Source organism: Schistocerca nitens, chromosome 5 (assembly GCF_023898315.1).
Source record: "Schistocerca nitens isolate TAMUIC-IGC-003100 chromosome 5, iqSchNite1.1, whole genome shotgun sequence".
NCBI lineage: Eukaryota > Metazoa > Arthropoda > Insecta > Orthoptera > Acrididae > Schistocerca > Schistocerca nitens.
Window position 1 is genome coordinate 293,496,448 of NC_064618.1, and position 24,902 is coordinate 293,521,349.

The 24,902-nt window shown below is 46.7% G+C and overlaps 1 protein-coding gene across 1 annotated transcript in view; it reads left to right on the forward strand.

Annotated features, from left to right (window-relative positions):
- LOC126260136 (broad-complex core protein isoforms 1/2/3/4/5-like) overlaps window positions 1-24,902 on the forward strand; it is an 88,779-nt gene that overhangs the window by 59,085 nt on the left and 4,792 nt on the right. The window contains exons 4-5 of the mRNA XM_049957385.1: window positions 16,699-16,875; window positions 24,785-24,872. Of these exons, the coding sequence (XP_049813342.1) occupies window positions 16,699-16,875; window positions 24,785-24,872 (265 nt within the window). The remainder of the gene's footprint in view (window positions 1-16,698; window positions 16,876-24,784; window positions 24,873-24,902) is intronic.

Genomic DNA, 24,902 nt, shown 5'->3' on the forward strand with positions numbered 1-24,902 from the left:
GCAAACAACGAGCTCACTAAGTGCAACTGATCTGTTCTTGTGTTCCTAGTCTTGCGAGCCCAGTATTTAGCATTCATCAATGTGAGCTCTGTATTTAACGTTCTACGTCAAATTTCCACTGTTGTATTGAAGATATTCTGGTATGTGTTATTCCTGTAGCAGGCATAGTAGAGGCTCATAAATAAGAGCCAAACTGATAATCGCCTGTGTGTACGTAACACAAGTAAACAACACAATGGATGAAAGTTCAGAGACTGTGAACCCAACCATGCCCAGACCAGCCGTTAGCCTACCACCATTCTGTGCGCACAACCCAGCCTTGTGGTTTGCCCAGGTAGAGGCAAATTTTTTCTATTCTGGTGTGACTGCAGGTGCTTCTAAATTCACATTGGTGGTGAGCCAATTGGAACAGCAATACGTGGCAGAAGTTAAGGACATCATTGTCGCACCACCTGAAGGGAATGCATACAACCACTTGAAGTCAGAACTGTTCTTCCATGTTTTTGCATCTCAAATGGAGCACGTTTGACAGGTACTGACCCAAGAGCATATTGGTGACTGAAGACCGTCCCAGTACCTGCGGTATTTTAGAAACAGAATTGACGCAGGTACTGTACCTCATCAGCTGTTGCATATGATCTGGAGCAGTTGCTTGCCTCCCTGTATCAAAGTAATTATTACAATGCAGTCAGAGATGTCAGTAGATGCTGTGGCAGAACTGGCCGAGAAAGTACTGGACGCTGTATCATCTGCACCCATCACAGTATAAACTGGGCTGTGCACGAGTACTACCACCATAGTAGCACATGCCTAGTACAAGGCATTACTAGTGAAAGTCGATTAGCTGACACGATGGATTAGTCAGCTGGTAGCATGTTGCGGTGTTGGTGGAGATCGCAGCCGGCAAAGGAATAATAGGTGCTCTCGCAGCAGAGCTGCATCTCTCTCACCCGCACTGACATCTGATGCACAGAAGACATCTGCTGCTACCATTGGCACTTCAGGGAATGTGCGCAATGCAGCACCAAGCTGTACATGTACCCAAATGCTGGTGGCAATTGATCATAGGCTCTTCATATCATTTGCAGCCAACATCACAGCGCCAATTCTTCAGCAGTCAGTGCACAGGCTGTAAGCACCTGATGTGCACTGGCTCCCATTTATGTAACTATCTATGCACACTGCTACATTGGTGCCGAACACATACAACATTCTGCCTGGCGGCTGCGAGTTATTCACCTATCTCCATGTACAGCCTGCACAGAATAGAGCTGGATTTCAGCCTCCGACATGCCTTCCCATGGAATTTCACTGTGGCAGAAATGGGTGAACCAATTATATGTGCAGATTTCTTGGTTTACTGTAACCTTTTGCCAGACATGTCCAATGCCTGCCTTGTAGACCAGGCCATCGGGCTGATGGCCACAGGCTTCCGGCACCAGACATCCATCCAATCTGCCCAGCTGATAACCGCTGCTGACAACAAATATACCACACTACTGAAAGACATTCTGGCATTAACAAAGCCACCAGGCATACCGAAGGATGTCTGACACAACATTGTCTATCAAATCAAGTCAATTGAAGGGCCACTTATCTGCCAACACCGAAGACTAGCGTCAGACTAATTGAAGATAGCAAAGGCCGAGTTCAATTACATGATTAAAGAGGACATTATGCATCCATCTGATAGCCCCTGGTCTTCGCCTCTGCACCTCGTACCTAAGAAGTATGGTGCATGGTGGTTTTGTGGAGACAAGAGAGTTTGTAACACCTGCATGATTCCTGACAGATACCCGGTATGTCTGCTTCACAACTACCACTGTGTGTTGAGTGGCTCTTGTGTATACAGTATACTAGTTGGCACCAAGGTCTACACACAGATACTGGTGGCAAACTAAGGACATCCCGAAGACAGCCATTATCACACCATTTGGTTTATTTGAGAGCAAGTTCATGACTTTTGTCCTGAGGAACGCGGTGCAGACATGGCAGAAGTTCATCAATTCAGTGCTTCTCCGTCTGCTGTTTTGCTTTGCATACTTGGATGACCTCTTAGTGTTCTCCACATCACCAGAACATCACTGCCAGTATCTTGTCCAGATTTTCCAACTACTGAGTGGACATGGAATCATATTGAATGTGGCAAAGCATGTCTGTGGACAGCTACAGGTACACTTTCTAGGCCACTGCATTAGCCCCCCCTCCCCCGACTTGCTACCATTGCCCACAAAGGTTGAGGCAATCTGCCAGCTGTCCTGGATGGCCCCATAAAAACATTAAGGCACTGTTTACGCATGCTGAACTTTTATTGACGGTACCTTCCCCATGCAGCTGAAGTTCAAGAGCTACTGACAGCCACACTGGTGGGCGTGGTGGACAAGAATGGCAGCTGCTAGCTTTCTTTTCTAAAAAGCTGACTGCCTCTCAGAAGTGGAGTGTGCACAACATGGAATTACTGGTGATGTATGAAGCGATCGAGTGTTTCTGCCATCACATTGAAGCTCGTGCCTTCACAACATTGACTGAACATAAGCCATTGGCATTTTCCTACTGGCATAATAACATGAGCTGCTCACGGAGACAACACATTCAGCTGTTGTACATAGCCCAAATCACCACAGATGTCCAGCACATCTCTCGTTTGGATAACATCATGGCAAACTGCCTCTCTCGTGTCAGAAGGATCTCTACAATGGACTGTACAGCAGAAGTGCAGAGGTTAGATCAAGAGCTTCAAGACCTGTTAAAAGACACACGGTCATCTTAACAACTACAACTTGTGGATATTCCTGGCCCAGTGAACAACTGTATTGTGACGTGTCCACAGCCAAGCCACATCCATACCTGCCTCCAAACTTTCGTCAGTAAGTGTTCAAATCCCTGCACAACCTGAACCACCCAGGTACAAGGTCTACGCTACATCTATTTCTAGTTCGCCTCATGTGCTCAGGGTGAAGAAGGGCTGCAGAGAGTAGGTGAAGTGCTGTCTATGGAACCAACACAGCAAGGTTAGCAGGCATGTTCATGCACCAGTATGTAATTTCCCTGACATAACACTTTTGATATGTCCATGCTGATGTTGCTGGACTGCTGCTGCCCCTAAACAGCAAGTGTTACATGCCCTTACTGTCAACAGCATCACCGTTTTCCTGAGGCAATTCTGATTGAAAATATCTCAGCTGAAACCTTGGCGCAGGCCTTCATAACGCACTGAATATCATGATTTGGCTGCCCTCTCTGTCATAACCAATGGAGACAGACAATTTAGGTTAAATTGTTCACAAAACTGGCAGCACTTTGTAGCACGAGCCATCATCGGACGACCAGCTACCACCCAGCCAACAACAGAGTGGTAGATCAATGGCACTGCATCCTAAAAGTGGCCCTTATGTGCCATGTGACTTTGTAGACGAGGCTCTGCCAGTTGTCCTCTTCGGGCTTCACAACACCTACAGACCAGGCCTGGGTGATTCCTAGGCAAAGCTAGTATATGGGGAAACACTGAGACCACCCCACAATTTCCTAGAAGCCACCCCGTGACAAGAGATCGACCCATCTGTGCTCATTGGGTATCTCAGAGAGCACATAGAGCTGTTCGCACACAAGGACCTCAGGCTACGCTCACATGTGATATAGTGGACAGCATCAGACAGGCTCTCCAGCCGCCCTACAATGGTCAACATCAGATTGTCAGCAGGGGAGACCGCACCAGGGACATTCTCTTCAATGGAAAACGTAACACAGTCACCGTAGACAGAGTGAAAACAGCCTACATTTTCCATGAGCCACCACCACCCGTGGACTGATAACCACCGCCTCCTCCTCCAGCTCGTCCAGTGCCCACCTATGCCCCAGAAGTGACCCTGACAGCTGCACCACCTTCACCAGCAGCTTCTGTACCACACCGCATCATGAGATCTGACTGTCATGTGCACTTCCCTGCACACTTTCAAGATGGTTCTTCACTCCCACCAAGGGGGCTGTTGTAGCGACCACAGCCATTATCTGGCGTTGTAGTGATTTGAGAATATCTGTGTAAATTGTAGAACCACTCAGGCTTCTACCATCTTGAACACACGATATTCTGGATATGAGTGTTGGATGGTAGAATCCTACCTACTATGCATCACATTTTAGTGTGTGCAGGTTTAAAATCAGTCGGGAGAAGAAAGTAGATGTGGCGGCCGGATGGCACCGACAGGTACCTGTCGGGCAAGCCATAGATGTTTTAGGGAGTTTGTGAGGAAGAACCATGGAGTTTATAAGCAGCTCTGTGCTTATTGTGTTATTGACTATTGTTATTAAAACAAGAACAATTGAAAAATACTCTTGTAGACTCTTGACGCAACCTCGTTAGAGGCAAGACTCATTTTATGATTCATGTTAAGAAAGGTCATGGTATCCAAGCCAACTTTCTTTTAACTGTAACTCAAATTGTTTCTAATGTCAGACTGTACGAGAGACTTGCAGGGAGTTACATATTCATGTGGAAAGTGAGATTTTTATTGTGTATGTAGGTCAAATACATCGTTAGTTGACGAAAAGTGAAGTTTGTATGTCTACTTATTTCATAAGTAGAAAGAGTCTAAAAATTCCTGTACCTAGCGTTATTCGATGGAGAAGAAGTCAAGAGGTTTTCCAGCAGCTGGCTATTCAGTAGAGAAGAGTGGCTGCAAATTCCAAGTAAGTCACCTCGTAAAGAAGTGGAAGGTGATGTGGAGGAATAAGCCGATATAACCCAGATCCACACTCACACTTTAAGTCAACAGAACATTAGAGCTTGTGTTGTGTTAGTGCGTGGTTGTCAACCTAAGTGCAAGTGTCAGTTTTTATGCATACACCAAATAGAGTGTGCCCACACCAAAGAAGGAAGAGTCGCGATAGGCACAATAAAAAGATTCACACAATTAAAGCTTTCAGCCATTAAGGCCTTTGTCAGCAGTAAACACACACACACACACACACACACACACACACACACACACACACACACACACACACACACACATAAACGCAACTTGCACACACATCTGCAGTCTCAGAGAGCTGAAACCACACTGCGAACAGCAGCACCAGTGCATGATGGGAGTGGCGACTGGTGGGGGTAAGGATGAGGCTGGGGTGGGGAGGGGGAGGGGGAGGGATAGTATGGTGGGAGTGGCAGACAGTCAAGTGTTGCAGTTTAGATGGAGGGCAGGAGAGAAGGTGCGGAGGGGGGAGGGGGTAGTAGCGGAAAGGAGAGAAATAAAAGAAATTAAAAGACTGGGTGAGGCGGTGAAATGACGGCTGTGTAGTGCTGGAATGGGAACAGGGAGGGGGCTGGATGGGTGAGGCCAGTGACTAACGAAGGTTGAGGCCAGGATGATTATGGGAACGTAGGATGTATTGCAGGGAAAGTTCCCACATGTGCAATTCAGAAAAGCTGGTGTTGGTGGGAAGGATCCATATGGCACAGGCTGTGAAGCAGTGATGAAAATGAGGGATATCATGTTCGGCAGCATGTTCAGCAACAGGGTGGTCCACTTGTTTCTTGGCCACATTTTGTTGGTGGGCATTCATGTGGACAGACAGCTTGTTGGTTGTCATGCCTACATGGAATGAAGCACAGAGGTTGCAGCTTAGCCTGTAAATCATATGACTGGTTTCACAGGTAGCGCTGCCTTTGGTGGGATAGGTGATATTAGTGACCAGACTGGAGTAGTTGGTGGTAGGAGGATGTATGGGACGGGTCTTGCATCTAGGTCTATTACAGTGGTATGAGCCATGAGGTAAGGGATTGGGGGTTGTGTAAGGATGGACGAGTATATTGTGTAGGTTCAGTGGACGGCAGATTACCACGGTAGGAGGGGTGGGAAGGATAGTGGGCAGGACATTTCTCAAAAAAATGGCTCTGAGCACTATGGGACTTAACTGCATTGGTCATCAGTCCCCTATAACTTAGAACTACTTAAACCTAACTAACCTAAGGACATCACATACATCCATGCCCGAGGCAGGATTCGAACCTGCGACCGTAGCAGTCGCGCGGTTCCAGACTGTAGCGCCTAGAACCGCTCGGCCGCTCTGGCCGGCGACATTTCTCATTTCAGGGCATGACGGGAGGTAATCGAAACCTTGGCGGAGAATGTAATTCAGTTGCTCCAGTCCCGGATAGTACTGAGTTACGAGGGGAACACTCCTCTATGGTCGGGCTGTGGGACTTTGGGAGGTGTGGGAGACTGGAAAGATAAGGCACGGGAGATTTGATTTTGTACAAGGATGGGAGGATAATTATGGTCAGTGAAGGCTTCAGTGAGACCCTCGGTATATTTTGAGAGGGACTGCTCGCCACTGCAGATGCAATGACCATGAATGGCTATGCTGTACAGAAGGGACTTCTTGGAATGGAATGGGTGGCAGCTGTCATTGCATTGATGAAGTTACGGACGACATCTCAGACGCGATCACCCACACTGCTGGAACTGCTATTCCCCTTTTCTGCAGGACCCCCGCCCCCCTCCCCCCCCCCCTCTCTGCTGCCAGCAGGTGCCATGGTGGACTAAAGACATTGCAACAGCTACTGAGGATTATCAAAGTCCCTGCACTGACTAAGGTGGCTTGCTTCAGATCACCCGTCTCAATTTTAAGAGACTCACTATCATAAAAATACAGCAGGAAGGGATGCTTTGAGTGCTACATCTCCTCCTGGGAATGTATGGTTCTTCATGCCAGATATGAACAAAGCTCATAGTTTACTGCGCCACCAGGATCGACAACTGTTTTGAGTCTCCCTTCAGGGTGGTATTTGTACGAACACATCGGGCTCCTTCCTGAACATCTTGCAATTTACTTGGCGACAGCATCAGCATTCTTTTCATACCAGACGACCTTCAGAATGCATAAATGACAATCCTTCATTCTCCCCAACCCCCTTCCTGCCACACGGCATTATATAGTGAGCATTTCACTGACTCAAAGTTGCTTCAGGCTCTTACCTCATCACACAGTACAGCGCCTGTGCCTGGTTTGATTCGAAATCAGGTGGTTCAACATCTGAATGTGACCCAAAGACTCCATCTACTCAGTGATTTCAGCTGTATTTGGCTAGAAAGTATTTACTTTCACAGGCGTGACAGCAACAGTATCGTCATCCCTATCTTTAAGCCAGGCAAAAACTGACCACCCATTGACAGGTACAAACAGACTAGACTCACCAACAAGCTCTGCAAACTGGTTGAAAAGATGGTATCCTGACAATTATGCTGGGTTCTCGAATCATAGGGTCTTTTGTCCCCATATTAGTGTGAGTTCCATTAGTGGTGATCCACAACTGACCCTCATATTAGGTTAGAAATAGTATTCCAGCAGACTTTTTTCTAAACTCCCACACCTCATTGCAGTCTTTTTATTAAACCTGGATAAAGCAAATGATGCCTCTTGGCACCATCACATTTTACTTACCTCTGCGAAAGAAGATCCCTGACAGTTGCAGTTGGCTTGGCACAGCCTCTTTGTTCATCTGCCTCAACCAGTCGTATAACCTGATTTTTTTATATGACTATGTCATAGATGTGTAGATGACTTGTTTTGGGCTCAACCGTTTGAGCTTCACAGTGAAAGCTGGCAACAGCACTGCCTGCTGTCAGTGTTTTGTGTTTTCAGGCTCTGTGATAGTGACCTCCATTGGATCTCTTATCAGCCCTGCACTGTAAGTCAATGACCTCAGCTTTTGGTACATCTCCCAATCTGTAACTTTGTCGGAGTGCCAGCTCCCAGGTACCATGCAAAGTACCTCTGCCTAGACCCTTTCCTGTGGCTTCCATTTCTTTCTGTCCCCCCTCCCCCATCCCCAGGGAACTCACAACTCTTCTGTGAGTACATGGTTAGCTAACACGGGACCCCAGCCTCTGTAGCATTACTTCCTTTGTGTGGTGCAAGCTTATACTTCCACTATCCCTTTCCCCTTTACCTCTCCATTGGATGGTTTTCTTGATACAGACCCTATGTGGACCTGGTTTGTGATTGGGACTCAACTTTCCATTTCCGGCATTTGCTACAACTTTTCATTGTTGGTTTGACCTGCCACCAATTTTCAAAATTCTCCAAAAGTGCATGTCGTGCAGGCAAGGTCGCCCAATACAGTGTGTGCTACACCTATGTGCCTTTCTATCTTTGGACCCTTCACTTTAATAAGGTAATACACCCAAAACTTAGTATGTTAGCCATCGCAGTCGCATTGTTGGTGCCTGGACTGAAAACTCCCCATTTATGTCAATTAGTCTGTGCCTATAGTGACTGGAGCATGGGGACTCCAAGCAGTGGATTACTGGCCAGGTGGCTGTTGGTGAGACTGGGTGGCTCCTATGGGGAGACTCCCTGTTGGGAGTGGGTGACACCATGGTGGATGAGCCGCAAATGAAGTGGATGAAGTTATCTCCCGCTGATGGCCATACGGCCCCAGCAGTCTCTGTGAAAGGACATCCTCTTTCAGTGCAGAGAGATATGACCCTAAAGTGTGCCCTTACCTGACTATGCCATGGAAGGAACGTAGGCCTAAGCAGCCGGCAGAGAAATACTTACCCCAATACTTAGTTTGCGCAGGGACTGATGGAGATTCCTTCTTCATCACAAAGCCTTTGTTCTTTGTAGAAACTATAGAGGACAAGTTTGGGAAAGTTGCAGCTATCTCCAAAGTGAAGAGTGGGTCAATTTTGATCAAAACAACATCCTCTGCCCAGTCACGGGCACTGCTCACTGCTCACTTGTAACAAGCTGGGTGACATACTGGTGACTGTCACTCCCCAAAAAAGTCTTAATATGGTTCAAGCCATCATTTTCCACAGAGATCTGCTCTTACAATCTGATGACAAGTTTTGTATACTTCGTCTGTCGTGTACATAGGGGGCCAAAGAACAATAGGTTTGCTACCAGTGTCTTCATTCTGGCCTTTGGGAGTGATGCATTGCCTGGAAAGTCGATATGATGGTATACCGATGCAATGTGAAACCAGTGTGATGTGAGACCATATGTTCTGCCTCCCATGCGGTGCTTCAAGTGCTTGAAATTTGGGAACATGTCTTTGCAATGCATTCTTCCTGCTCACCTGTGCACTGTTTTCTGGAGAGAGAGAAGAAGACACAAGAAGACAAGATTCTGGACCAATTAACTTACCAAGTAGCCAAGAAGTAGTATGACCGGTTGCACCCAGCATGTACAACAGTGTCATATGCTAGAGCCACAACTACACCCCCTTTGGCGATGGTACTCCTGCCTGTTACTCCTCCTCCGGTGGGTTCTCAGGGCAGCTCAAACAATTTCTGCCCCTCTGATGGCTGGGGGCTCCCCTCTTGTTGCTTCCCTCGCACTTACTTTGGGATCAGTGGCTTTCTACTCACCAGGGACATTGGTGTCCACCTCCCAGCCAGAGATGAATCACCTTCCTCTGGCTTCTCTTGCCGGAAAGGGTACCCTCGGATCACTTCCTTCCAAGGATTCCATCAGTCTTCATCCAGACACCAGCCAGTGGCTGAAGGAGCCACAGGCTGCTAGTCGCAGGACTTTGAGACAAGAAAAGAAAATCCTCCAAGAAGGAGGACATTCCAGTGGCTCCCACGCCACCAGGTCGTGCCTGTTCCATTCCCCTGGCTGAGATGCAGATTCTGGCAGCCCCTGAGGCCCTGGTTCGCACCACACAATAGAACTGAGAACCTATGTATATGGATACTATAAACCCTTAACCAGTGGCAGCAGCTGATCTTAGAGCATAACCTACCTCCTTGGTCCCTTCATGGCATCACAGTACATCAACAACATTATTCTTCAGTGGATTTGTAGCAGTTTTTTTCCATCACCTGGCTGAGCTACAACATCTTTTAAGTGTTTTTCATTGCCCTTCAGGAGACCTCGTTTCCCATGGACCCCAGCACTTTGTGGATACCAGGGATATTATAAGAATCATACTGGACATGACAGGGTGTCAGGCGGAGTTTGTACATATTTTCTGGACACTCTATATAGCAAACGTGCCTTTTAAGACAGCTTTGGAGGCTGTGGCTGTTCGAGTAAGGGTGTTTCAGGATATTACCATCCGCAGTGTTAATCTCCCTCCCAGTGGTGCCATATCTCAGAACATGCTGTTTGCATTGGTTTCACAGCTCCCCCCACCTTTTCTAATCTTGGGTGATTTCAGCACCTATAACCCTTTGTGGCATGGAACCATGACCACTGGCTACGGTAAAGACCTTGAAAACTTACTGGCACAACTTGACCTTTGCCTCTTGAATACTGGTGCCCCCAGACACTTCAGTGTGGCACACAGAACTTTCTCAGCCATTTCCCTTTCCATTTGCAGCACTTGCCTTATCCCATTCATCCACTGGAGAATCCATGATGGCCTGTGTGGTAGTCACTGCTTCCCTCCCTCATCATCACTCCCCTGAATGCCTGCCCAGATGGGCTCTCAATAGTGTTCACTGCGGTGCTTTTGCCTCTGCTGTCACCCTTGGCTCTCACAACACATTGAGATTTCAATGAGGTGGTCCAGTATACAACTGCAGCCATTATTTTGGTAGCTGATTCAGTGATCCCCTGTTCCTTGTGCCCTCCCCAACAGAAGACAGTACCTTGATGGTCATCAGAAATCGCAGAGGCCATTAGAGATCGTAGGCGGACTCTCCAATGCCATAAGTAGCACCCGTTGATGGAGCACCTCATTTCCTTTAAGTGGCTCCACGCCAGGGTCCACCATCTCCTAAAACAATGGAAGCAGAAATGCAGGTAACAGTACATTTCAGCCATCGGACTATGTTCCTCTCTTTCTCAGATTTGGGGCAAGATCAGACATCTCTATGGATACCAGACACGTGCAGGTGTACCAGGTATTACCTTGAATGGCACTGTATACACTGACCCAGACACCATTGCTGAGCATTTTGCTCTGCATTATACTTGAGCCTCAGCATCTGAGAATTATCAACCTGCCTTTCATGTTCTAAAACAGTGGGTGGAGTGAGAACAATTATCTTTACCACCTGGAGTCATATAACACTCCATTCTGCGAGTGGAAATTCATCAGTATCTTAGCCCACTGCCCTGGTGCAGCCTCAGGGCCGGACACATCCACAACCAAATGACCAAGCATCTACCAGTGGAGTGTCAGCGTCATATCCTTGCCATCTTTAACTGCATTGGGAGCAAGGGTGAGTTCCCACCACAGTGGTGAGAAAGCATCATTGTCCCAGTGCTGAAACTGGGCAAGCACCCTGCAGAGAAACAATGGGTGGAGCGAAAGCAGTTATCTTTTACTACACACCACCTGCAGCCATACAGTGCTCCATTCAGCATTTGGAATTTCGTCGGTGTCCTAGCCGTTGCCCTGATGCAGCCCCAGGGCTGGACTGCATCCACAATCAAATGATCAAGCCACTACTAGTGGACTGCCAGCATCATGTCCTAGCCATTACTGATGATTTTATTTACCTGGAGTCTGCCATCCAAACAGCTTTTGGCCAACGGCACCACCTTGTAGCCGTCTTCTTCGACCTGCAAAAGGCTTACAACAGCATGTGGCGACATCACATCCTTGCTACCTTACACAAGTGGGGTCTCCGGGCTCTGCTCCTGATTTTTATCCACAACTTCCTGTCATACTGTATATTGCAGGTTGAGTTCAAGGGTATGAAGTTCCACAGGGCTCTGCTGAGTATCCCTCTCTGAGTAGCCATCATTGCTCTGGCAGTAGCTGTGGGATCCTCGGTGTCACCCTCCTTGTAGGCTGATGACTTTTGCCTCTACTGTTGACCCTCTAGTGTGCATGTCACTGAACATTGACTGCAAGGCACCATGTGAAAGGTGAAGGCATGGGTCCTCACCAATGGCTTTCAGTTTTCAGCCACCACGACTTGCATGACGCACTTCCTTCAACATCATACCATTCACCCACAACCAGAACTTTACCTCAACATCCAACAACTCAATGTGGTGGAGACTTACCCTTATCGTTTTTTTATGACTGGTCTTCGATTCTCTGTTGATGTGGATTCCTCATCTTCACCAGCTTAAGTGAAAGTGCTGGCTGCACCTTAATACACTTTGCTGCCTGAGTAACACCAGCGGGGGTGTAGATCATACTACCCTTCTGCAGCTTTACAAAAATTGCTGATACAGTCCTGTCATGATTATGGGAGTCTGGCATATGGTTCAGAATTACCCTTAGCATTGCAGATACTGGATCCGATACACCACTTTGGGGCTCGACTTGCAATGGGAGCCTTTCGAATTAGCCCTGTGAACAGCTTACTTGTTGACGCTGGGGTCTTTCCATTGCACATCAGGTGCCAACAACAGCTTGTCAGTTATGCTATTCACATTCGCAACTCCCCTAAACACCCAAACTACCATCTTATCTTTCCAAACAAGGAAATCCATCTCCCACAACAGTGGCCCGGATTAGGGATTATGATCGCAATCCGCACCCAGTTCGTCCTCTCTGACCTCCAGTTGTTTCCACCTCTCCTCTAGATCCACACACATACACCTCTGTGGTGCATCCCTCAGCCACAGACCCCAGGGTTCAGAAGTAGTCTATACTGATGGTTCAATGGTTGCTTGTCATATGCACTTTGCTTACACTCACATGGGACGTACTGAACTGCATTCCTTGTCAGATGGCTGTAATGTATACACTGCGGAGTTCGTAGCCACCTCTCATGCTCTTGAGCATATCCGTTCCTGCGCCGGTGGATCCTTCCTCATCTGCAATGACTCCTTAAGCAGTTTGCAAGGTCTTGACCAGTTATCCTCACCATCCCTTGGTCATTGCTATCCAGGATTTCCTCTTTCCCCTTGAACAGTGTGGATGCTCTGTGATCATCTGGACCTCAGGCCATGTCGGGGTGCTGGGGAATGAACTCGCTGATAGCCTGCCCAAACTGGCTACCAGTAAACCATCTCTTCACATTGGTATTCCGGATACAGACCTCCAGTTGGTATTGCAACATCAAGTTTCAGGAATCTGGACGATGGAATGGCTTACTGTCAAGCAAAGTACAGGTGATAAAAGAGGCTACTAGTCTGTGGAGGTCGTCCATGCAGGCCTCTGGCAATGACTGCATTGTCCTTTGCCAGTTCAGCATCGGCTGTACCTGGTTGACTCATGGTCATCTTCTCCATTGCGAGGACCCACCCCACTGTTGTTGTGGTTCCAGTTTGACATTTTGCTGGGCTGTCCCAACCTAGCCGCCCTGTGGCAGACACTTTAATCTCCCTGACTCGCTATCCCTGGTGTTAAGAGACGATGCATCAGCAACTGACTTAGTTTTGCATTTTATTCGTTAAGGGGGCTTTTGCCACACTCTTTAATGGGGGCCACTTAACCTTATCGGCCCATTGAGGGGTTGGCAGAACGTTGTGTTGCCTCCACTGCTCAGACCAGGCTGTGACTGTCTGGGCTTGATGGTCCAGCCCATCCTCACCCGACCTGCTCTTCTTCCCCCCTCTCGCATGCAATGTTAAACTTGTTCATCTTTTGTCTCTGTGTGCTTTTCTTGCACTGCCCGTGTTGCTAGTCTTTCGTAGGCAATTTCTGAGTGGGGTACATCTGGTAATTGGTCAGGGCTGGGGATGTATGTCCACTCATTGCATTCTGCTTTCATGGGCTTCTGGCTGCTCCCTAGATGGGGCACCTTGCCTGCCTTTCTTCCTCTGTCTTCCTTTCTTGTTTTTGTCCCTTATCTCTGCTTCATTTGATCGTTGGTAGACCTTGGGGTTTTCTTCCCCTGAGTTTTGCGCAGTAGGCTCTGTGATCTACAGTCATATACACCTGTCTGTTCGAGAAAAAGGGGCTGATGACCTAGTAGTTTGGTCCCTTTTATCATCCAGCCAACCAACCAACCAACCATTTCTGTCCTGCGAGAAACACGAGCCATGCATTCCTGTCATTGTACTGTATTCTGTTCTGACCCAGAACTCCACTTGGGTACCCAGCACTTGGACATTGTCGCAGTCCCAGTTTTTGGAAGTTCTCTTTTATAAAAAGCTGACATAGATGCCCCGTCTTTGTGAACTAAAGACTAGCAGCATGTGAAAGCTTAATGTTTCTGCTTTCTTGCCCACACCTCTTGGGGTGCAGATCACACTGCTTTCCTCCATATTCATTGCACCGTAGTCTTATCCTAAGGGACTGTGTGGTTGCCAGGTGCTTAGTGGCATCTTCAGCTCTGAAATTCTTGAACCCAGTCTGTCATCATGGAGTAAGACTGAACTCTTGCTCCACTCTAGTCCTGAAGTGGGAGATTTTCTCTGCTCAGTTTCAATGACACCAACTCTTCCTCACTTATGTAGTCACTATCCACCAATTTGCTAATAATCAAACTTGTCAATTCTTTTTGCATACCTGGGACGTCGACTCCCTGCTGTTCACCTTCAGACAGAATTACTTGAAATGTGCCTTGACTCCCTTTGCCAGGCAGGATCTCCCCTGAATCTCATCAAACTGTGCTCCACATGTTTTCCAGTAAAAACCCCACCTTTCTTATAATCAAACCACGAAGTAGGACCAATCTATTTCATGGTTGTAACATTTCGAATCCACAGTGTTCTGTAGCCTTCATGAAGTTGATGAAACACACACACACACACACACACACACACACACACAAGCATACGCCAGCTGTGTGTGTGTGTGTGTGTGTGTCATTCATCAAGATCCTGAATTTTGTTGCCTCTTAACCTTGGACATCTGTTTGTTGGGAGTATCAGGTGGCTACCATCATTTTCACTGGCAGCTCTAGAGCCACGGATATGATTGGATATGCTTCTACATCTCCGCCAGTCAGAATCAATATTTGTTTCTGGGAACATTTATTGTTTTACAAAATTAAGAGTTTTGCTAATAAGATAGATGCCCCTCGACCATGTTTTAATTTGTAAGCTGGCCACGGTGGCTGAGCGGTTCTAGGCGCTCCACTCCGGAACCGTGTGACTGCTACGGTCACAGGTTCGAATCCTGCCTCAGATATGGATGTGTGTGATGTCCTTAGGTTAGTTAGGTTTAAGTAGTTCTAAGGGACTGATGACCTCTGATGTTAAGTCCCATAGTGCTCAGAGCCATTTGAACCATTTTAAATTTGTAGTGACCTATGTAAGCAGTCTCCATGCTACTGATCAGTGTTACTGTTGCCACCCTGTGATATCTGCTGTTCATGGCCTTTCTCTCTGACGTTATTTATACAGCCTGCTCTGTTGTCTTTTCTGGGTCACAAGTTGTATGGGTATTCCAGGTGTTAGAACTGATGAATCTGGCTAGAGAAACGATTACTCACTCAAAATTTGCTATGAGGTCCCAAATGGATGCAAATAAGACCTTTCCTCATTCAGAGATGGAACAAAGTATGGTGGGCGACTACCCTCTCTGATAATCTGTGCATTATCAAGGGGATACTGGCACGTGGTCTTTTCCTACAGTTACTCCCGGAAGGAATCCACCATCCTGTGTCACTTCCACATCGATCATACCAGTTTAGCCCACAGTTTTATCTTATGTAACAAGCAGCTCTCATGTTTTGGTTGCAGAACTTTACAATGCAGCTCACATCCTGGCATAATGCTGTCTCCTCCTGGCTCTCCATGCTGAACATGGTCTACAGGATTCTTTGTCTCTAGTATCAGCAGATGACTCATACATGGTTGAACTGATTCTCAGTGGAAGTATATTTTATTTTCATGTATAAGATTTTCAGCTACTTTTGGGGCATGACTTGGGTGGTTTGGTGTTTGGATTGGGATGTGTCTTACCACATGCCTGGTCTGGGAGATCTTATCCCTACCTTCAATTCCAACTGTCCCAGTCATCCCCTTTTCTTTGTTTTAATTGCATTTAGATGTGGATAGCCCCTTTTTCTGCCAGTCTATTTTCCATTTTAGGGATAGCTCCATTGACTAAAACAGATCCAAGGTGGGATGGGTGTGGAAATACGGTCCCTGTCGGATGCAGAGCCCCACCCACCTGTTCACCTATTTTCTCTCAAAATGTTTTATTACTGTTGGTCCAGCTGATGCCCATTACATTTTTAGCTTTCTCACTTTCACTGTTGTGAATCTCTTAGCTAGAAGGCATCCTTTACCCCGTAACTGTCTTAACCCTTAATCAGGTTAGCGGGTGGGGTTTCTTCTGCTACAAATGAGCCCTGGAAAATCCCTCATCTGCTCTGACCCACTTACTAGCCTGATCCATATACTAACACTTCTTCATAAGCTATTTCTCAGTCTGGCGTCAATATTGCTTCTAATACCTAGGTTTTATCACTCTTACCTACTTTCGTGATCTGATAAAATTTCAGGCGGCTGTCACGAACTCCAGATGAACTACCTCTTGAAAGAGGGATTTGACTTTGATTTTTAGTCCATTAATCCCTATCCAAACATTATTTCTCCTCTCTCTCTCTCTCTTCCCAAATGAAAATTATCTATTGTTCATTCTATTGTCCACTTATATCCTGAGCAGTCATCATGTATGTACGATTCGTAACAGCAGATGTTTCCATTATTTTCATTTGATAATTTTCATTCATATGTAGCTTTTGCCATTAAAAAACGTAATCAGATTCATTGCTGATAGTGGATTGTATACGCATGTTTAAAATAACATTGAGAGTCAGTGTCTAGAAGATTAATTTCTGAAAAGTTCTAATAAAATTTGTTTTCCTCATTATTTACAAGGATACAGATGATGCACCAATATCACCAGAGGATACAAGTACCAATGAGAATGCAGATTCTGAATCTAATACAGAAACACAAAAAGAAGGTGCTTCTGCTCCCAAGAAAATAAAAACAGAGCGTGCAAGTCCCCAGCCACAGCCAGAATCACAAAAACAGCAAGAAATAAGTAACATTGTAAGTATTAAATGTTAAGATTTTTTAGAATGCTAACATATTTAGAAATAACAGTTTTCAAAGACAGTGTTTTAGCCCTTTTAATGTGTACTGTCAAGTGTAAACTAACATGCAATTTTACAGTTAATTGTAAAACTAGGTAAAATACAACTTTCAATAAAATCTAAATTATTAGTGTAGGAAATAATTTTTATTTGTAGAAAATATATTTTGCTACAGCAGTACGTGCAGACTGCATTATTAACCACATATTTTCAGAAGGGAGTATTTCTGTAGATTTTAGAAGAAGGAAATTAAAACACTGATTTCAGTTTATGTTAACACTTTTTATTTGCATGCTCTTAAAAATCTTACATTAGAAAACAAATTTCAGTAAATTCTCTAAGCAGTCTTTTCCATTTTTCTGTTGGCCTTGTGCTTTAGTCATTCTCCAAATTAACTAAATTACTTAAAAATTAATGAGATAGTTACACTCATGCAGGAGGTGAGTTAGTCAACTCACTTGACGAAGCTTGAACTTCACAAAATTCTTTGCTGATGGAAACAGAACAATGGTGAAATCCTGCAAACCAATTGTAAATTGCCTTTTTTATTTTATTTTTAAGGGTGTTGGTTTGTTACCACAGGTTGAACGAAATGAATAAAGGCATTGGTGTTGACTTAGGCCTTTATGTGAACTGTTATAAGGCTCCAGTGAAAACTTTAAAGTGAAGTTTCCATTTTTTCACCCCACTGTTTTTTTAAATGCTCACTGCAAACAAACTACTTGGTCAGATTCTAAGCATCCATTATTTTAACACTAACAAATGACAAATTGTAAAAGACTGTTATTGTCATGTCTTAATAATGCCAGCTTGTGGTGCTTTGTAAACTTAAAAGAGGTGACCTTCACAATTGTTGTTTCAGGACATTACTATCTGTATTACATTCAGCTTCCTCTCAGATTTCATCGTGGAAATGACATTTTTACAAGATACACTGTGTGATCAAAAGTTCCGGACACCTGGCTGAAAATGACTTAAAAGTTCGTGGCACCCTCCATCGGTAATGCTGGAATTCAATATGGTGTTGGCCCAACCCTTAGCCTGGATGACAGCTTCCAATCTTGCAAGCATACGTTCAGTCAGGTGCTGGAAGGTTTCTTGGGGAATAGCAGCCTATTCCTCATGGAGTGCTGCACTGAGAAGAGGTATCAATGTCGGTTGTTGAGGCCTGGCATGAAGTCGGCATTTCAAAACATCCCAAAGATGTTCTCTAGGATTCCGGTCAGGACTCTGTGCAGGCCAGTCCACTACAGGGATGTTATTGTCATGTAACCACTCCGCTACAGGCTGTGCATTATGAACAGGTGCTCGATCGTGTTGAAAAATGCAGTCACTATCCCCAAATTACTCTTCAACATTGGGAAGCAAGAAGGTGCTTAAAACATCCATGTAGGCCTGTGCTGTGATAGTGTCATGCAGAACAACAAGGGATGCAAGCCCTCTCCATGAAAAACACAACCACACCATAACACCACTGCTTCTGAATTTTACTGTTGGCAGAACACATGCTGGCAGATGACGTTCACCGGGCATTCGCCATACCCACACCCTTCCATCGGATCGCCACATTGTGTACCATGATTCGTCACTCAACACAATGTTTTTCCACTGTTCAATCGCCCCCTGCAGACCCAGGGGCTAGAATAGGCCCGAGGTATTCCTGCCTGTCGTAAGAGGTGACTAGAAGGAGTCTCACACCTTTCGGCCTTTATGTGATGGTCCCCTGTAAGGTTTGACCTCCATTTTTCAAATTTTTCCCGAAAAGCAAGCCAATTGGGAAAGGGCGCTTTACATGGTTCATCGTGTCCATCGTGCATTGAGATCTTTAGCCCACTTTCTCGTCGTGGCATTGCAGTCCCGCTCATCCTCCATCTCTTGAGCGAGGACACCTTCCTGGGTGCATTTTCCTCCACCCACTATGCAGTGTCGTTTTCTGCACTGACGATGAGCAGGGAATTCTTCGCACCTCATATCCAACACTGTAGCCAGACCGTTGTGGTGGGGCCGTCATGTATGCTGTTGGTTGTAGCTCCCTGACTACACATGGATCGCTCTGCTGATGCCTGTGCCTTTAACTCCCCGCATATGCCAAGAACTAGATGCCTGTCACCCAGGTCATCAGGACTCCCGGCAATGGCCATCATGCCAGGTGGCCTTTGCTGCAGCTGGGTGGTGCCTGTGGGGAAGGCCCCTGGTCGGATTGGGTGGCGTCAGGGGGGATGACGCGCGATGAAAATTGTTACGTCATCACTTGCTGGTGATCAACCGCCAGCAGTCTCTAAGCATTCCAAGTCTCAGTGCAATGCAAGGAAGTATGATCCCAAATCGATCCCTTCCTCTGGCCACACCATGGGAGGAATGCCAGGCTAAGGATGGCAGCGAACTTTATTCGCCTGAGAGCTGATGGGGACTCCTTTGTATCAATGAAGCCTCAGTTTTTTGTAGAGAATTTAGAGGACAAGTTTGGGGAGGTGGAGGGCTTGTCCACAATGCAGTCACGGGCATTATTCACTTTTGACAAGCTGGGGGTTGTTTCCGTTACCATCACACACCTCATAAGAGCTTAAAGATGGTCCAGGGTATTATATTCCACAGGGACTTTCTTTTGCAGTCTGATGATGAGCTACACGCTGACTTAGAGCAATGAGGAGTTCATTTCATCCGGCGCATCCATCGGGGTCCAAGGAATATCAGTTGCCACCAGTGCTCTCAGAGCCGGAAGACTACACCTGCCCCCTTGATAGTGAGGGCACTTCCCTCCCAGTTGCTCTCACACCACCTACCTCATGAGCACTGTCCCCCCAACCATCTGGGACACCTGTCCCCAATTCTCAGCCGGAGAAGCATAATTTTTCTTCGGTTCCTCTCCCTAGGAAGGAGTCCCTTGGGTCACTCTCCTCCCAGCTTTATGCTAGTGGGAAAGATGACACCCATCAGTGGCTGAAGTGCCCAAAAGAAGCTGTTTGTAGGGTTTCACGATCATCCTCAGACTCGGAAACTGAATCAGTGAAGCCCTCCCAGCCAGAGAAACCCAAGGATCAGCGAGAGAAATCTAGAAAGAGGACCCCCCAAGACCAAGGGAATTGCGGTGGCACCCACACCATCACTGCCTACAAGCTCTGCGTCTGAGGATGAGGTGAAGATTCTGGCATCCACTGAGGACCTAGATCTCGCCAGACCCTCAGACGCAATGGATACAGCCTGTTCAGGAAATAAGTCAGTGGCAGCAGGTGACCCTGAGGTGTAGACTGCCTCATTGTTTCATGCATTCCCAGTGTCACGATCACATCATTCTCCAGTGGAATTGCAGCAGTTTTTTCCACCGCCTGGCTGAGCTATGGCAACTGTTAGGCTTCACATCTGCTTTGCCCTCCAGGAAACATGGTTCCCGGCAATGCGGACCTCTGCCCTTCATGGCTATAGGGGATATTACAAGAACCTTAGTGAATATAAAAGAGTGTCAGGTGAAGTTTGCGTTTATGTCCTGAACTCAGTATGTAATGAACCTGTGGCCTTTCAAACTCCTCTTGAAGCTGTGGCTGCCAGGATAAGAATGACACAGGAAATAACTGTCTGCAACTTATATCTTCCTTCAGATGGTGTGGTACCCCTGAACATATTGGCTGCACTGATTGATCAACTCCCTCAACCTTTCTTACTTTTGGGAGATTTTAACGCCCATAACCCTTTGTGGGGTAGCATGATGCTTACTGGCCATGGCAGAGATGTTGAAAATTTACTGTCCCAACTCAACCTCTGCCTCTTAAATGCTGGGGCCGCCATACATTTCAGTATAGCTCATGGTAGTCACTTGGCCATTGATTTATCAATTTGCAGCCCAGGACTTCTCCAGTCTATCCACTGGAGAGCACATGACGGTCTGTGTGGTGGTGACCACTTCCCCATCTTCCTGTCACTGCCCCGACGTCATGTCCATGGACGCCTACCCAGATGGCCTTGAAACAAGGCAGACTGGACAGCCTTCAACTATGCTGTCACTATTGAATGTCCCTCACTTGGTGCCATCTATGTTGTGATTGAGCAGGTCACTACAATGATACTTTCTGCGCTGGAAAACGCAATCCCTCTTTCTCTAGGGTGCCCCCGGAGAAAGATAGTCCCTTGGCGGTCGCCGGAAGTCGCTGAGGCAATGAAAGAGCATCGGCGAGCTCTACAGTGACATAAGCGGCACCCTTCTCTAGAGCACCTAATAGCCTGTAAGCGTCTCTGTGTTCGCATTCACCTGCTTATAAAACGATGGAAACAGGAGTGTTGGGAGAGGTATGTGGCGACCATTGAGTGTCATATGTCACCTTCCCACATCTGGAGGAAGATCAGACGTCTTTTTGGGTACAAGACCCCAACAGGTGCCCCTGGCATTAACATCAGTGGCACATTCTCTAACGATGCAAACACGTTTGCTGAGCACTATGCTCTTGCCTCTGTGTCGGAGAACTACCCCCCAGCCTTTCGCACCCTCAAACAGCGGATGGAAAGGAAAGTCCTCTCGTTCACTACACGTCACAGTGAACCGTATAACGCCCATTTACATTGCCCTGACACAGCTCCTGGGCCGGATCGGATCCACAGTCAGATGATTAAACACCTGTCATCTGACTACAAGCGATATCTCCTCATCATTTTCAACCAGATCTGGTGCGACGGCATCTTTCCATCGCAGTGGCCGGAGAGCACCACCATTCTGGTGCTAAAACTTGGTAAAAATCCGCTTGATGTGAATAACTATTGGCCAATCAGCCTTACCGGCATTCTCTGTAAACTGCTGGAACATATGGTGTGTCGGCGGTTGGATTGGGTACTGGAGTTAGGTGGCCTACTGGCTCTATGTCAGGGCGGCTTCTACCAGGTTCGCTCTGCCACTGATAATCTTGTGTCCCCCAAGTCTGCCATCCGAACAGCCTTTCCCAGGCGCCAACATCTGGTTGCGGTCTTTTTGGACTTACATAAAGCATACAACATGACCTGGTACATCATATCCTTGCCACATTGTATGAGTGGGGTCTCCTGGGCCCACTCCTGATTTTTATCCAAAACTTACTGTCGCTCCATACTTTCCATGTCCAAGTTGGTGCCTCCCGTAGTTCCCCCCATATCCAGAAGAATAGAGTCCCGCAGGGCTCTGTATTGAGTGTCTCTATTTTTAGTGGCCATTAATGGCGTAACAGCAGCTGTAGAGCCGTCAGTCTCCCCTTATTTGAATGCAGATGACTTCTGCATTTCAAATTGTTCCTCCAGTACTGGAGTTGCTGAGAGGTGCCTACAGGGATCCATTCACAAGGTGCAGTCATGGGCCCTAGCCCACGGCTTCCAGTTTTCAGCTGCAAGGTCGTGTGTCTTGCATTTCTGTCAGCGTTGTACCATTCATCCGGAACCTGAACTTTATTTTAATGTCAATCCACTCACTGTAGTGGAGACATATCGATTCTCAGGGCTGGTTTTTGATGCCCGATTGACTTGGATACCTCACCTTCATTAGCTTAGGCGGGAGTGGTGGTAGCACATGAATGCTCTCCGCTGCCTGAGCAACACCAACTGGTGTGCAGATCGCTCTACACTGCTGCAGCTGTACAGAACCCTTGTTCAATCTCTCCTTGACTATGGGAGTCTGGTTTACAGTTTGGCAGTGCCCTCAGAGTTGCGTTTACTCGACCCAGTGCACCACTGTGGTGTTTACATAGCGACGGGAGCTTTTAGAACGAGTCCGGTGACCAGTGTCGTGGTGGTGGCTGGAGTTCCTCCATTGCGGATCCGACATGCACTATTACTCACCAGTTATGTTGCACACATTCGTAGTTCTCCTGAGCTTCTGAATTACCATCTCCTTTTCCCACCCGCAGCAGTTCATCTCCCGCATTGGCGGCTCAGGTCAGGGCTCTCGATTGCAGTTCGCATGGAGTCCCTTCTCTCCGAACTGGAGTCCTTCCCTTTAACACCTCTACTTGAGATCCATTCACATACACCTCCATGGTGTACACCTCGGCTGAAGCTTCGTCTGGACCTTTTGCATGGCCCTAAGGACTCCGATAACCCTGCTGCTCTCCGCTGTCACTTCCTCTTGATTCTTGATGTGTTCCAGATCTATGAAGTTGTTTACTCTGAAGACTCGATGGCTGATGGTAATGTTGTCTTTGCCTATGTCCGCAGAGGCCATATTGACCTGCATTCCTTGCCTGCTGGCTGCAGTGTATTCACTGCAGAGCTTGTGGCAATATCTTGTGCACTACAGTACATCCATTCCTGTTTTGGTGAGTCGTTTCCCCTCTGTTCTGACTCCCTGAGCAACTTACAACCTATCGACCAGTGCTACTCTCACCATCCTTTGGTAGTGATCATGCAGGAGTCTGTCTCTGCCCTGGAACGGTTCAGTCATTCAGTGGTGTTTGTGTGTGAACCCCAGGACACATCAGAATCCCAGGCAACGAATTTGCTGACAGGCTGGCCAAACAGGCTATGCGGAAACCGCTCCTGGAGATGAGCATCTCTGAAACTGACGTGCGTTCTGCCTTACGCCGCAAGGTTTTTTGGCTTTGGGAGACAGAGTGGCATAACTGCATGTCATTAAGGAGACTGCGAATGTGTGAAAGTCTTCCCTGTGGGCTTCTCGCAGGGAATCAGTTGTCCTTTGTCGGCTCTGCATTGGCCGTACGTGGCTCACACATGGTTACCTCCTCCGTCGCGAGGACCCACCTCAGTGTCGCTGTGGCTCCCAAATGACTGTTGTCCACCGCTTGCTGGACTGCCCACTTTTGGCCACTCTGCAGCGGACTTTTAACTTTCCCAGCACCCTAGCTTCGGTGTTGGGTGACAATGCCTCAACAGCAGCTTTAGTTTTACGTTTTATTTGTGAGGGTGGGTTCTATCATTTGATCTAAGTTTTAGCACATGTCCTTTGTTCCTCTGAGTCCTCCACCCTAAGGCTTTTAGGGTGGAGATTTTAGTGTGTTGCAGAGTGGCTGGGTGCTCCTTTTTTATTCTCATGGTCAGCCAGCCATGGTCATCTGCTTTCTTGTTTTTAATCTCTTCTTCCTATTTCTTGCATCTCTCTGTGGTTTTCTTGTTCTGTTTTGTACATGGTAGTGTGTGTTGTCCTTCTGTCATTCTTCTGGTTCTTCCTTTCTCCTATTATTGTGCCGTACGTCTTCTTTGTTTTCTTCTTTCCCTTGGATAATTGGATAATTGTTCTACTGGGAATAAGGAACCGATGACCTCACAGTTTGTTCCCTCCCCTTTTAAACCAACCAACCAACACCTGTTCAGTCATCCAATGTTTACACTCCTTACAACAATCGAGGCGTCATTTGGCATTTACCGGCATGATGTGTGGCTTATGAGCAGCTGCTTGACCATGAAATCTGAGTTTTCTTTGTCATAGTACTTGCAGTGGATCATGAAGCAGTTTGAAATTTATGTGTGATGTTCTGGATAGATGTCTGCCTATTACACTTTACGACCATCTTCAACTGTCAGCAGTCTCTGTCAGTCAACAGACGAGGTCGGCCTGTACACTTTTGTGTTGTACAGTGGGCCTAGGAATGTTTAGGAGTGTGTAAATCTCGTGTACAGACGTAAGACACAAGTGACACCCAATCACCTGACCATGTTCAAAGTCGTGAGTTCCATGGAGCACTCTATTCTGCTCTCTCAAGATGTCTAATGACTATTGAGGTCGCTGATATGGAGTAGGTGGCAGCGCAATGCATGTAATATGAAAAACATATGTTTTTGGGCGGTGTCTGGATACTTTTGATCACATAGTGTATTACTTACAATGTTTTAACATGTGTTTGTTCCTGTGTATTATGTCTAACTTGACAATAATTTTTATCTTCCTCTCACATTTTTAGATGAATTCTCTAAAAGGAATTGGCGAGCTCATAACATCTTTACCTCAGAGCAAGTTGAACTCTCCTGGTTGTTTCCTGTACAATCAAGGTATGATATAATCTGCACTAGTGCTTTCCA